We start from the raw sequence: 14,198 nt of genomic DNA, 5'->3' as shown, positions 1-14,198 counted from the left end.
GGAGGCAGCTGGTCGATGTTTCTCTCTCATCGATGTTTCTAGCTCTCTATCTCTCTCCCTTCCTCTCTGTGAAAAATCAATAAAATATATTTAAAAAAAAAAATAATAATTTTATGGCTGGGGGTTACCACAACATGAGGAACTGTATTAAAGGGTTGTGGCATTAGGAAGGTTGAGAACCACTGTACCATTGAGCAAACCAGCCAGGGCATCATCTCATCTCTCTTATTTTTAATCTTTTTTATCTCAATCTCTGCCACTTTGGTTACATCATTCATTGTCTATAAATTTATGTTAGCTTAAAATCTCTCTTTTGAGCTCCTTTTTAGAGATCATGTTATTATAATTTCTTTAAGATTCAAAAAAATTACATTTATCTGAACTTTTCCAGTTTTTCTAGGGTAATTTCTCACCCTTTTCTTCAACTTTTGTCTTTCCTTAATGTAGTTGAAGAGGCAGTATGCATGCTTAAGTTGCTTGCTTTTCCTTTTCACCTTTATGCTAATTTTTACATGAGACCAGCTACTTGTCCAAATAGAGGGTGGGAAGATCAGACTGTTGTCTGAAGCTGCTTTGCACGGTGTTGTAAGTCTCCTGGTTGAGATGCTCTTCCCTCGGTTCTTAGCATTCTGGGAATCATTTACTGTATTGGGTTGTAGTAATTGCTACTTCCCTTTCTACCTTCAACCTGTTTCACCTCCAGCAGTGTTCCTCAGCTATAAGACAAGGCAGTAGATAAAAATATGGAAACATGATTTCTCCTTCAATTCCATATCCCCTGCTATTAAATAATATGAAATTGGATCTCTGAAAATATTCCCTGCTGCTGCATTGGCCTGACATACCCCTACACTTAAGACTTTTTCAATAGGTCTTTTAGAACATTGATTTTGAAGCAGATCTTTATTTTTCCTGAAGTCTGAGGAGGTTTCATAGTCCTCACTTATATGAGTCCAAATTGCATAGCATTTGTCAGATGTTCTAAATTGTTCGTGGTTTGGGGATAATGGGTATTTCCTTGTTTAATTGATGATGGCATTTTTTTTTAATCTATCTTTGGTTCTTTTTGTTTTTTTCTGGTTTTCAAGGGGAGGGAGAAGTAAGGTAAGAATTCTTTAACACTAGATTTTTAGCCACAATCTACTTTTGGTATTAAACCAGTGGACTCTAATAAGATTTTTCTGGAGCTACTACCTATATTAGCTTATAACTGGTACTATTTCTATGATATTTTCATAAAATTTTATATGCATGCTTTTATTTTAATATTGTTTCTGGTAGAAGGTGTAGGCAAAGATATAAGTTAATTAATAAAGTAGGTTGCTAAGTAGAAAACACTTTAGATGGAGCCATTTAGCCTTCTATTAACAGTATATTGCTACTAGGAGTCCTACAAATACCTCAGATTTTATAGGTTGTCCCCGAAAAAGTATGAACACACTGAATAATTATAAAGTCAGTATTTACTAAAATACATTTTATTTTCAAAATTGAGCTATCAGCTATTAAAGTGTTTATACATTTTGGGGTGACACCCTGTATTATAAACCTAACTTCTCTCCAACCCCCTTACACACAATTACATAAGCATCAAACTTGCTTTTCTTGTATTCCATATCTCAATAAATGGTTCCACCATCTGTTGAACAGGCCAAAAATCTGCTTTTACATGATCTTTTCCCTCCCTTTTGCTCTAATGTCTCTCTTTCAGCTCTTTTTTAGTGTATATTCTTTCCTCCAGCCATACCAGACAGTCTACACAGGTCTTCCGAAGGAGATGTGTTCTTGGTTGCCTCGACGTCTTTGTGCATACTAGTCCCATCTTCTTTTCCTAATTCTTCAAATTCAGGCTTCAGCTCCACTAGAAAACTTGACTGGCTACCTCCCCAACTTTCTTAAGCTAAATCAAGTAGTTCTTACCTTTCCTCCCATGCATCCCTATACATGTCTTACAGGTCTTATGGTAATTTTGACTACTTGTCTGTCTGAGATCAGTCTATAAGTTAAAGATGGGAGTTGTGTTTCTCCATTGTGTAGCAAAATGCCTAGTACATTGTAGTGCTGAATAAGTATTTTTAAATAATAAATGAAAGGCAATACATTTCTTTTTTTGTAATAGCCCTATTCTGATCATGGAGTTCAAGGAACATATCACCAGGTTTATGCTTCAAGTGCCATTGCTATGCCTGCACCTGTGATGCAGCCTGAACCAATTAAAGTAAGAAGTTTGTTTTGACTATTTTTTTGTTTTCTTTTTCTTGATCATATTTCAAGTTTTCCAACTTTCTCTTCTGAAAGGAACAACTTTGGAGAATTATATCACATTTGTGATCAGAAGTACAGAATTAGTGAATTCTTTCATGTGAAGGAAATAGAACCCCAAATTAACTGTAATTTCTATTAGTTTTGAATAAGTAATAAACCACACATGGTCAAAAATGCTTTATTTACTATGGTAAAATATATATAACTTAACATTTTCTATTTTTAAGTGGAAAACTAAGTAGTAACCACCACAGTTATCTGTTTACAAACTTATTAATAATCCCAAATGGAAACTCTGTACACATTAAGCAATAATTTCTCATCCCCACTCCCAGCCCCTCGTAACCTCTAACCTACTTTCTGTTTTTATGAATTTGCCTAGATATTTCATATGCTCAGATTTTTATTATCTATGTTAATGGAAAGTAAAATTTACGGCAGAAGATCCAAAATGGCGGCGGAGTATGTTACACTCACCTCTTCCAGGACCAAACTGGAATTACAACTAAAATATAGAACAAGCAACCTGAATAACCAATTGAAGATAAGCTGAACAGAAGTCTGATAACCAAGGATTTACAGAAGAAGCCACATCGAGACTGGTAGCAAGGGCAGAGACATGAAAAGGGCTGATTCTGCTCCCATGGGCGGCAACTGAGGTTCCAACTGCTCAGCTGCAAAGGTTACCCCTAAGAAGAGTGGGTCTCAACCCCAAGCTGGGCTCCCCAGCCCAGAACACCAGGAAGAAGCACCCACATCACATCTGGCTGTGAAAATCACTGGGGATTCTGTCTGCCAGGGAGAGACAGGAGTCCGCTAGAGACACAGTGCCCTCAAAAGGACCAATGCACAAAATCTCATTTGCAGCCACTTACCCAGGGTTTTGGCAGAGGGAGGGCAGAGTAGACTAGAGTCGTGTGAGGAGAGACTGGGGTTTGTGGCTCTGGGAAGACAGCTGAAGGGACAGCCACCAGGACCCCTCTTCCCACGCCACAGACGCCATCTTTCTTGGGTGGAGCACTCCCTTCCTTATGGCATCGCCCTGAGGGAATACAATAGCCTTACCCTCTGGATTCCCTGTAGCCCCACTTTGTGGAGCTCATCTACTACTGCCTGAGCTGGGGTACAGAGGTCTGGACAGCCTCGGGGGTATCAGTGACTGGTGTGGCTTTGTAGTGAGGTCCATTGCCCCCTCTTTCCCATGAACCTAACTGGCGCCACCCCCTAACAGGAGATATGCTAGCCTCTCCCTCCAAACTCCTGGTGGACCCACACTGCCAATGTCTGGGCAGAATCCAGGACAGACTGAGTTGTGTGGCTCTGTGAAAGGGGCCACTCCTCCCACCTTCTCTGAAGCCTGACTGGAACCTCCCCCTTCCAGAAGATCTACTAGCCCTAATCTCCCAACTCCCGGAGCCCCTCCCTGCAGAGCTTCAGCTCCTGGCAGAATCTTGAACAGACTTAGTTTTGTGGGTTGTGCACCGGGACTATTTTTTCTTTGTACACCCAACCAATGCAGAGCCTTCCCTCATGCAGCCAAATCTTGATTGGCTTGGGCCTTATAAACTCTACTGGCCTCACCCTGATTACTCTCTAAGACCCCAACTTACCACAAAGGTCTGTGGGCCCCTGCATGGGACAGCTAGACCTAGTATACCCTGGGACATTTGCTGAGTGGCCTCAGACCCAGCACTGGCACTCAGTTTGAACCTGTGTCAGTCTGGTGAGAACCACTCACCTCTACCTGATGACTCACTGAGAACCTTGCTCATGCAACTCAAGTACCACCAGAGGCTCTTTCAGTGACTGAGTCTAACAGGCAGCCGGCAGATGGAAACAGATCTTGGGTGCCTTGAGACTTTTGCTGGCCTGCCCCCGGGCCTGGTGCTAATAAAAGCCAGCCTTGGTGCATAGTTTGGTCCTTCCTGTTTGCACCTAGTCCCCGCAGAGGTAGCTATAAACTGTGTATAGTTTTCTAGCTCCAAGCAGGTTACCTTCCCTGGGCCAGTCACAGGGCAGCATCTAACATAGGCCTGCACCAGAGTTCCTCCCAAGAGGCCCCCAAACGAGCACAACCAGTGGCCAGCTTCAGAAAACAACAGAACAGGATCCAGTAAACTCCACAAGCAGAGCATCCACAGGAAGAAACCCATGCCATTACAGTCAATACCTGCCAGGCAAGAACATACATAGGATGGAATAAAGGTAGCCCATCCAATAAATGGTGTTAGAGACTTGGACGGATACATGCAAAGCAATGAAATTAGACCACCTTCTCACACCATACACAATAAACTCAAAATGGATTAAAGGCTTAAATGTAGGACTTGAAACCATAAAAATCCTAGAAGAAAACACAGGCAATAAAATCAATATTTCTGATAGTAATATTTTTTATATATCTCTTTGAGCAAGGGTAAAGAAAAGCAAATGGGACTACATCAAACTGAAATGTTTTTGCAAAGGAAATCTAAAATGAACAAAGTGGAAAGACAACCCAATGAATGGGAGAACATACTCACCAATGATATATCTGATAAGGGGTTAATATCCAAAATTTATAAAGAACTTCTATAACTCAACAGCTCAAAAAAAAACAAAACAAGCAATTCCATGAAAAAATGGGCAAAGGATCTGAATAGTTACTTCTCCAAAGATGACATACAGATGGCTCAGTGTCACTAATCATCAGAGAAATGCAAATAAAACCACAATGTGCTGTCATCTCACATCTGTCAATATGGCTATCAATACATCAACAAAAAAGTGTTGGTGAAGATGTGGGAATCCTCATGCACTGTTGGTAGGAATGCAGATTTGGTGCAGCCACTGGAAAACAGTATGGCGCTTCCTTAAAAAATTAAAAATGAAACTGCCTTAAGACACAGCGATTCCACTTCTGGGAATATAGCCCAAGAAACCTGAAACACTGATTTGAAAGAATATATGCACCCATATGTTCATTACAGCATTATTTGCAATCGCCAAGATTTGAAAACATCCCAACTGTCCATCAGGAGATGAGTGGATAAAAAGCTGTGGTACAGTTACACAATGGAATACTACTCAGCTGTAAAAAAGAAGGAAATCTTACTTTTTGTGACAGCATAGATGAACCTGAAGAGTATTCTGCTAAGTGAAATAAACCTGACAGAGAAAGACAAATACCATATGATTTTGCTCATATGTGGAATCTAATGAGCAAAATAAACTAACAAGCAAAACAGAAACAAACTCAGATAATAGACTGACAGCTATTAGAGGAGGAGGGGACTGGGTGAAAAAGGTGAAGGAATTTTTTAAAAAGCTCATTGACACAACAGTATGGTGATTACCAGAGGGAAAAGTAAAAGAGGGTAAAGGGGAGATAAATGGTGACAGGAGACTTGACTTTGGGTGGTAAACACACAATATAATATACAGATGATGTATTAAAGAATTGTGCACATGAAACCTGTATAATGTTATTAGTCAGTGTCACCCCAATAAATTCAATAAAAATTGAAAATAAAAAATAAGTCCTGGCCAGGTGGCTCAGTTGGTTGGAGCATCCTGTATACCAAAAAGTTTGCAGGTTTGATTCCCGATCAGGGCACATACCTAGGTTTCGGATTCCATCCCTGATTGGGCACATGTGGGAGGCAACTGATTGATGTCTCTCACATTGATGTCCTCTCTTCCTTCCCACCTCCCTCTCTCTTAAAAAAAATAAAACATCCTTGGGTGAGAATTTAAAAATAAATAAATAAATAAATAATAAAATTTACGGGAAGATGAAAATATTTAATCTCTTCCAGTTTGGGAATTGTGTTCATGTATTCTAAATCAGATCTGGGCCAAAGAGTGATCATCTAGTTAGATGTGTGTGTGTATATATTCAATAGATTTCAACTCTACTATATAGCAGGGAATTCTGTTTATTCCCAAATTACCTAGTTTCTTGGTAAAACTCTTGCATCATTACTGATTAATAGTATGGTCATTTGAATCCTGTTTGCAGGGTACTTTGGTAAGGAAAGTGGGCACACTCTTTACAGTAAAATGAAAGAGATTAGCTATTTCACATTCATATTTATGCTTCTGACCCATCCCAGGTATTGGAGCTCCATACTAAAACAGTCAGCTTTAAGGAGACTCCTCACCCTCTGTTATCCCCTCACCGTCATCACTCACTGCATTCCTTCACTGCTGTTATCACTGTACTGCAAACATGAAATAAAACCCTAATTTTGATGTAGTCTGAAAGTCTACAGTGTTACTAAAGTTGCATCAAAATGTAAAACAGACTTTCTTTGATGTTAATATTTTCTATAAATATACTTCTCTTGAATTAGCCATTTCATATTAGATACGTGCTATTTATTTTCAGTTACATATTTTAAATAGATACATATATATAAATGATTGAAGTTTTACTGCTTGACAAGAGAGAATGAACTGGTAACCTATAGGATAAGAGCAACTTCCAAAGAATGTTAAGCATGTTTTTAAAGTGACACTTTTTGCTTTAATATTTTTTGTCTTTTTCTGCTTTTGAAATGAGCTCTCAATTACAAAATATCAAACTGCACTTAAAAACTCCAGCATTGGCACAATATGGAGAAGCCCACAAGTAAGCAGCAGCAGAGGCAAGAGGTGGGAAATGACTGAAGCAGTGGTTACAAATAGCTGCAGGAAGCTAAAACTATCCAGCAGGATGTGCCCTAAAGTTAGCACAGGTTAGACTAGTTACTACCTTGGTCGGTGGGTTCAGAGTCTACATGGCAATACAATTTCTTCCAGTTAAGAGTTCTTGGCCTGCGCCAATCTTGGTGACCAGTCTATTAGTTTTTCAAAATGCTGTCGTAGACCTGATAGAGGTACTGAGAGGCGTCTGGAGCCCTACACTTCAGCGAGTGTATAATTGCGATTTCCTGGCTGGATACGTAGCTCAGCCAAGATCCACATGCCATTAATGAGCTTCAGAGATTGGTACACCATGGTCCTACCCTTCCACATTCTGCTTGGCATAGTATAAATGCTGTTTTGCAACTTGCTGGAAACAGCATTTAAGTGCCATTCCTTCATCTGAAACTAAAGATCATTTTTATTGGCAATAATTACTCCATTTTGCCGTCTTCTACAAAAAAGCACATTGAGTGGGATAAGGCAGCTGAAGTAGGAGACATCGATGTTTTTCACAGCCACCTGCAGGCTACTTAGCGGTTCTATTTTCATGACTGGGCTCATGGTGTTGAGAGGGAGAAGTTATGCCTGTTAAACTGGATTGCAAAGTCTATCATGTGCAGCAGAGTATTGTTGGTGAAGTTCATTTCCATATAGATGTATCCTTGCTGATGAGTAAATGTTCCGGAAATCTCCAAGCCTTTAACCTTGACTGCAGGCAGCCAGACAGCCTTAGGAGCCACATACCCATCATGTGCCATACCTATCCCTGTAGAGAGTTCAAATCGATCATGCAGACCACTGCTGACCACAACAGGAGTAGGTGAAGGAGCAGAGGTTGCACACACGGATGATGGGATGAAGGACTGTCCCACTGCTGGACTTCCTTCCTTGCCTCCCACCAAGGTCACTGCCAAGAGATCCACTGCTCCCATTTGCATGGAGGACACCTGTGGCACATTGATTGGGGGACCAAGGTCAAGGTTTAAAAGGCCCCTCAGGTCACCTTGGGAAGAGAATAACTCAAGGCTGTTCAGGGTGGTGGCGGTGGTGGTGCCAACAGGGCTGCTACCTGCATCAGTGCTTCTGTGATGCACTGGCAAATGTTTGCAATGGAGTCCACAAGAGCATTGGGAGGCTTGTAGTACCCAGAGGCCAAAGAACCAATGTGGCGGATTAGCTCATTCAGCAAAGTTGGCTCAATGAGATCTGACTTCTCAGAGGTCAGTGCCTTCTCAGACAAGACTGCTTCTGTGGCTGTGACAGGTTCATAGAGAGAAGCCTCCAATAAATATAGTCCTATCACAGAGGTTGTAATTATCAGAACCCTGTGTTGCCAAACTCAAGACCTGCAGTACCAGCTCCTGTGTTTCTGATGGTTTCTTGAGAAACGGCTTAACTCTGGCAGTCAGCAGAGTGAACACCCTTCAGGAAGCTCTCATTCGTATTGTCAGTGCTTTCAGCATATTCTCTCACAATCCAAATCTTAGCGGCTTGAACGTCTGGCTCATACAACGAGTGTAAATGCCCACACAGTGGCCATGATGGTTTCATACTTGTTAGGGTATTTGTGGAAGATGTCCCTGATAACAATAATCGCCTCTTGGACCACATAATTTGCTTTGGTCTGGATGAGACCAAGCAATGTGATGACACAAAGTTCTGCAGATTGCTCCACCTTGATGGCACACCGTCCAATGGCCTGCACAACTTTGCACAAAGAACAAAGTCAGCATCCGCCTCTGTGATATATTCCTTCAGTTCTGCCAGAACCTGAGCAGTATTGGCTTGGGACGCCAAACAAACCATGATGTCCAATTTCTCTAGTTTCAAATAGATGGGACCATTATATTTCACAAAGACCAATTCCCTGCTTCAAGATTCCAGGTCCTTTCTGGGCAATTGGGTTGATGGTCCTCAGGGCGAGTACTGCACCTCTGGCCCCCCAGACAGCAAAGTGGCAAGTTGGAGGGGCCAACTTCTTCAGCAGCTTATTGTAGTAGTGAGAGTCCTTGGGTAACGACTTTACACATCTCATTAGGACTTTCACTGCTGAAAGCACTGCTGAGTTGGCATGACATGGTCGGGGAATTGCCACTCTCAGATGCTCTGAGTCTCCCTGTCATCTTTAGGGTTGTAATTGGATAGGCAGCCCAGAATAAAAATCAGGGCCCATTCAGGTCATGGAATTATTCAATTAATATAGATAGAAATGTGGAAGTAAATAGTAGAAGAAACAACTCAGTGAATGTGGCCACTTGTGAAGAAATGAAGTGGAATAGGAGTGGGGGAGAGGGAGAAGGTAATGTTGGAGCCCTTTTTTATTTACTCTTTAACCACTCTTTGACTTTTAAAACTAGTACTGTAATAAAAATAAAAATTAGCTTCAAAAGTGCAAAGAACACTAGGTTGAGTCATTGCCAGTCAATATGTATCAAAAAAAATGGAAACAACATTGGGGGGAGGGGGAGGAATGACATTTATATAAGAAAGTCAATTTCAAAGTAAAAAACATTAAACAAGATACAGAAGGCCTGCTTATTGTGATAAAGGAGTAAATCTATAATGAATAAACAAGTCTAATGTAACATCAAAAAATATAAAGTTAAAAACTGTTAGAAATACCAGGAGAAAAAAAACACAACTGAAAGACTTTAATTTCATGACTTTATGATTTGAATAAATAAGACCAAATATTATATATGAATAATACATATTGAATTTTGTACCTTGCAAAGAGAAACTGTTTCTTTTCTAGCATCCATAGAACATTTCCAAAAGTTTATCATATTTTAGTCACAAATCTCTATAAATTCAGTAAATTATACTGACTGTGTTCTCTGACTATAATGAGTGTTACAAAAAGAGCATTGTGCAAGGCAGAAGTATTGAAAAACTAACTCCCTGGCAGTCAAGGTTGCCTAGTGAAGTGGCAGTAAGTGGGTTGATATAGCCTAGATCAGCAGTCGCCAACCTTTCGTACCTCACGGACCGGACCACCAGTGGTCCGCGGACCACCGGTTGGCAACCGCTAGCCTAGATGATAGTACCATGCTGTTCCCAATATGGTAACCACGAACCACATAAGGCTAGTTCATTTTAATTTTAGAGTAATTAAAATCAAGTGAAATTTAAAATTCAGTTCCCCAAATACAACTAGCCACATTTCAATTGCTAAATAGTTCCATGAGGCTAGTGGCTACCATATTTGATAGTATAGATCTAGAACCTTTCCATCAATATGTGAAGTTCTATCAGACATTACTGCTCTAGAGATCCTGGAATAAATATGGAAAATTTTGAACCTATTCAAAATCTAAAACATGTATGCAACAGCTTGATTCCCTAAATTAGGAGCTGGCCTATGCCCAAAATACCAAAAAGCTAGTACCAACGAGGTTGTTTCTTTGACTCAAACTAATCTTAACACACAAAAACATCAGGATGATGCAGATATATGGGATTACTCTTTATAATAGAGCATAGATATCTATATGCCTGTCCTACCAGTGCCAACTTTCAAAGGGTACATTTTGGGTTTGGGGCAACTTTATAAATGGCCTTCTGCCAAACTCTCTTCCCTTCTTAAAATCATGTTTTTTAAAACCACTTGATGTCTTCAAAAATAGAAGGAATGTTATAACTCAACTTGTTTCTTTGTTGACCTATTCCTTATGTTATACTAGAGGCCTGACGCACGAAATTTGTGCATGGGTAGGGTCCCTAGGCCTGGCCGGCGATCAGGGCCAATCTGTGGGGCTACTGGCGGGGCTATGGGAGGGGGGGGCACCCGCCTTTGCTGGCCTGGGGCCTGTGGGCTGAGGGCAGTTCCTGTGTTGAGTGTCTACCCTCTGGTGGTCATTGCGCGTCATAGCAACCAGTTGTTCCGCCGTTCGGTCGATTTGAATATTAGGCTTTTATTATATAGGATACTAAACATTTATACTGTAACACTAGAAAAGAGATAGTCTAAAATAGATTGTAAGTAGAGAGACATGCCTAGACTCTGGATGTCACAAGAAAGATTTAAGTTATAAATTAAGATTGACTTTGGAAGCCAATAAAAACCCCTTCGAGATGGCCTGGTACCTTGCTTATTCACATGGTTCATGGCAGTCTCTTCCTAGGAGACAGAAAGAAAGAACCTCAAGACATTTTGGGAACCCCCAGAACTTGAGGAATTCACCCAAATCTATAGGTATTTCAGGCAAACGACGATAACTATGTGGTTTGGCTTCTTTGCCCTGAGAGGCTACTTAAAGTTCAATCTGGAGCTTCCTTATGAGATTCCAGCAAAGCAGATTTAAGAGAGCCTTTATGATCAATTACTATTCTTGTTTTATGCAAGTAAGTCTAAATGGAAACTGGACTTAATGAAGTAAATACTCTTGATTTGGCTATCTTTGATAAAAAAAAAAAATTAGGGTGATTTTAGGGGGGGAGGAAATTATGTTTCAATAGAATCTAGCCCTGACTGTGAATAAATAAAAATAAAAATAGAATCTATAATACACAGCTGTGGATATTAGCCTCTAAAGTTTTATTTTTCACCTACAAACTGAATTGGATCCTGATTTTTTTTTAGTATTCTTCCAAACTGATGTTTCATTTTCCCCCATCTTTTGACTTGGAATTATTGAGAACTAAAATTTTCTTTCTGAGCTTTGCACTTGCAAATTACAGCCAAAGGACCTGAGACAGCTCAAAGTTAAACAATCTTAATGACCGATGTTATGTAAACCATGTAGAATTTAATCACCAGAGATATCCAGACTGCAGATAAGGAAGATCAGATGGTCACTGCTTGCTTTCATTCCAGCGAAAGAAACTATCCTTACATCTAAAAATCTTCTGGACTGACAAGTCTTACAGAATCAAAACCTTTTATAATTTGCTGTGATCATTAACCTTTGTTTTCCTTCTGTTTTCATAGGCATACCTCTTATTCAATACCTGACTGCTTGTTTACACAGTATAGGTCTCACTTTGGGAGCCCATCTGCATCTTGGCCTCCTGAAATGAGACTTAACAATTTAACTGAACTGACTTATTTTTAGGACTGCATTAATTGAGTCAATGAAATATGAAGCAGTCTGCCAACTTCACTTCTGGAATGATACAATCCCATAATAAGATGATGAATGATGCTTCAGGGATTCTAGCCTACCCCCTATTTTGGAAGAATCTGCTAACAGCCTCTCTGTTCCAGTCTCAAATCCCATTCCCTTGTTTTCCTTAGATCACAGAGACCTCCATGCCCTATGTAGGCCAGGACCACAGCTCTTGTCAGCAGGAAGCACTCACTGAAAACATCATAATTTATCATCACCCCTAAAAGATTGTAGAGATGGAAGTCCCTGAGTGGGAAATGAGACAGGCTAGTAAGACTGACAAGTAGAATAGGGAAACAGTTAAATGGCCAAGCAGTTTACAGCCATCTAGTGAACACAAAATCCTATCTTCCCTAACCAAGGACACTTAAGAGTAAATGGTTTAGACTCTCCCCAACCAGAGGGTAAATAGCTTAAATCACCCCACTTAGGGAGACAGATAGCAGAAGTCAGATTAGTGCCATGTGCCAACCACACCCAAGGATAGATGCGAAATTAAGGGAATAAATCTCATTTTGGCACATCTGCATAAAACTGATGAATATTCTATTGAGATTCTCCCCTAAACTCTCAGCCTTTAAAAACTTTCAAACACTCCACCTCCCATAGGTCCAGATTCTCTTAATGATCCTGATGCTTTGGAAATTATGTTAATCTCTTGGTACATGAATGGCCATCCTACTGGTTACTACATGAGTTTCAAACAAAATAAAGAAGGAAGGTGCTCACATTAAAACAAAACAAAATACAGCCCTGGCGAGTTTAGTTCAGTGGATAGAGCTGCAGACTGAAGGGTCCCAGGTTTGATTCTGGTCAAGGGCATATGCCTGGGTTGTGGACTCAGTCCCCAGTAGGGGGCGTGCAGGAGGCAGCCAATCAATAATTCTCATAATTGATGTTTCTCTCCCTCTCCCTTCCTCTCTGAAATCAAAAAATATATTTTAAAAAAACAACTCTCAAACAAAGGTCCCAGGGTGTGCTCTCCGCAGGGAGCACACCTGTGAATTTCCCTTCCCCTTCTTCCCCAACAGGCATGTATCTCCTAAATCCTAAGGGACCCCACAAGGCTCACAACCAAGGGAGCAATGGACAGCGGCAGCTTGTTCCAGACTAAGTCCCTGAACCTGTCTCCAAGGCCCCCCTTGCTCTGACTTAGTGAGCCCGAGCAGTCCCACCTGGGCTCTCTCCTGGTGCTTCTTCTATCCTAAGCCCTTGTGTCAGTCCCCAGCTTTGATAGATAGATAGATAGATAGATAGATAGATAGATAGATAGATAGATAGATATAGAGATGATAGATAGATAGATAGATAGATAGATAGATAGATAGATAGATAGATAGATTTCAAGCTCTCAAAGAGCAGTGAGCAAGCCTCCCCTGAGTTCTGGCCCCTCCTAATATCTCTAGCCTCACTTGATGACACACTAATAGAATTAATGTCATGCGTTCTGCAAGTATTCACTAAATGTTCATTGATGTCCTGCACTCGCCTACTCTAACTTATACTTATCGCCTCCCATGCATTCTTTCTGATCTATATTTTCTTTCTCTTTACTTAACAGACAGTGTGGAGCATTCATTATTAAGACAAATGGGCAGCTCTAGTCCAGCTCAACTGATTTCTTGTCCAATGATCCTTGTGTGGCCAAGACCCAGCTTCAACCAACCGGCTAGAAGCTGCCCATTGTGAAACTTAGGGTTAGTTAATCCTCGCCATATTTATTCCACTATAAACTGTCTAAATTTGATGAAATTTGCTTTTTCAGCTGTTTTACAAAATTATTTAGGTAGATGTGGCATGTTGGTTTTTTTAATGTGTTAATCTAATGTTGTGACATTTTCTACATATTTTATCCATTCCATAAATAATAACCACAATGAGAATAGTGAGATGTCTTTCATTTTCTCTGCTTTGCGTTATTCTCAACCTTTTACAAGTTATGTTGCATATTTGTTGCTATCTATTTTAATATTTAGGATAAGAGTCATATCTAATTGTAATAGAATTTTAATACTTTAATGCTTTTTAGCACATATTTAATCTTAATGATTCAGTTCCACTGCTTTGCTATTTTGTCATTTAATAAGCTTTTGTCTAATATTTTTTATTTTTTGTTACTGCTACTCTTGAATTTTTTTCTGCCATGGTCTTCAAAAT

General features: G+C 40.1%; 1 protein-coding gene and 1 pseudogene across 1 annotated transcript in view; one reads left to right on the top strand and one right to left on the bottom strand.

The window, feature by feature from the left end:
• The window catches only part of BOLL (boule-like RNA-binding protein), a 32,458-nt gene extending 18,533 nt beyond the window's left edge, over positions 1 to 13,925 (top strand). Inside the window, exons 7-8 of the mRNA XM_014545571.1 lie at positions 2,120 to 2,218; positions 13,603 to 13,925. Coding sequence (XP_014401057.1) covers positions 2,120 to 2,218; positions 13,603 to 13,626 — 123 coding nt within the window. The 3' untranslated portion in view covers positions 13,627 to 13,925. The remainder of the gene's footprint in view (positions 1 to 2,119; positions 2,219 to 13,602) is intronic.
• Positions 7,491 to 9,111, bottom strand: LOC102260928 (annotated as a pseudogene).
• Positions 13,926 to 14,198: the final 273 nt, after the last annotated feature.

The sequence above is a fragment of the Myotis brandtii genome, unplaced genomic scaffold (assembly GCF_000412655.1).
Source record: "Myotis brandtii unplaced genomic scaffold, ASM41265v1 scaffold412, whole genome shotgun sequence".
In the NCBI taxonomy this organism is placed as follows: domain Eukaryota; kingdom Metazoa; phylum Chordata; class Mammalia; order Chiroptera; family Vespertilionidae; genus Myotis; species Myotis brandtii.
Note: the sequence above shows the minus strand (reverse complement) of the source record. Positions and strands in the feature narration are given on the sequence as shown.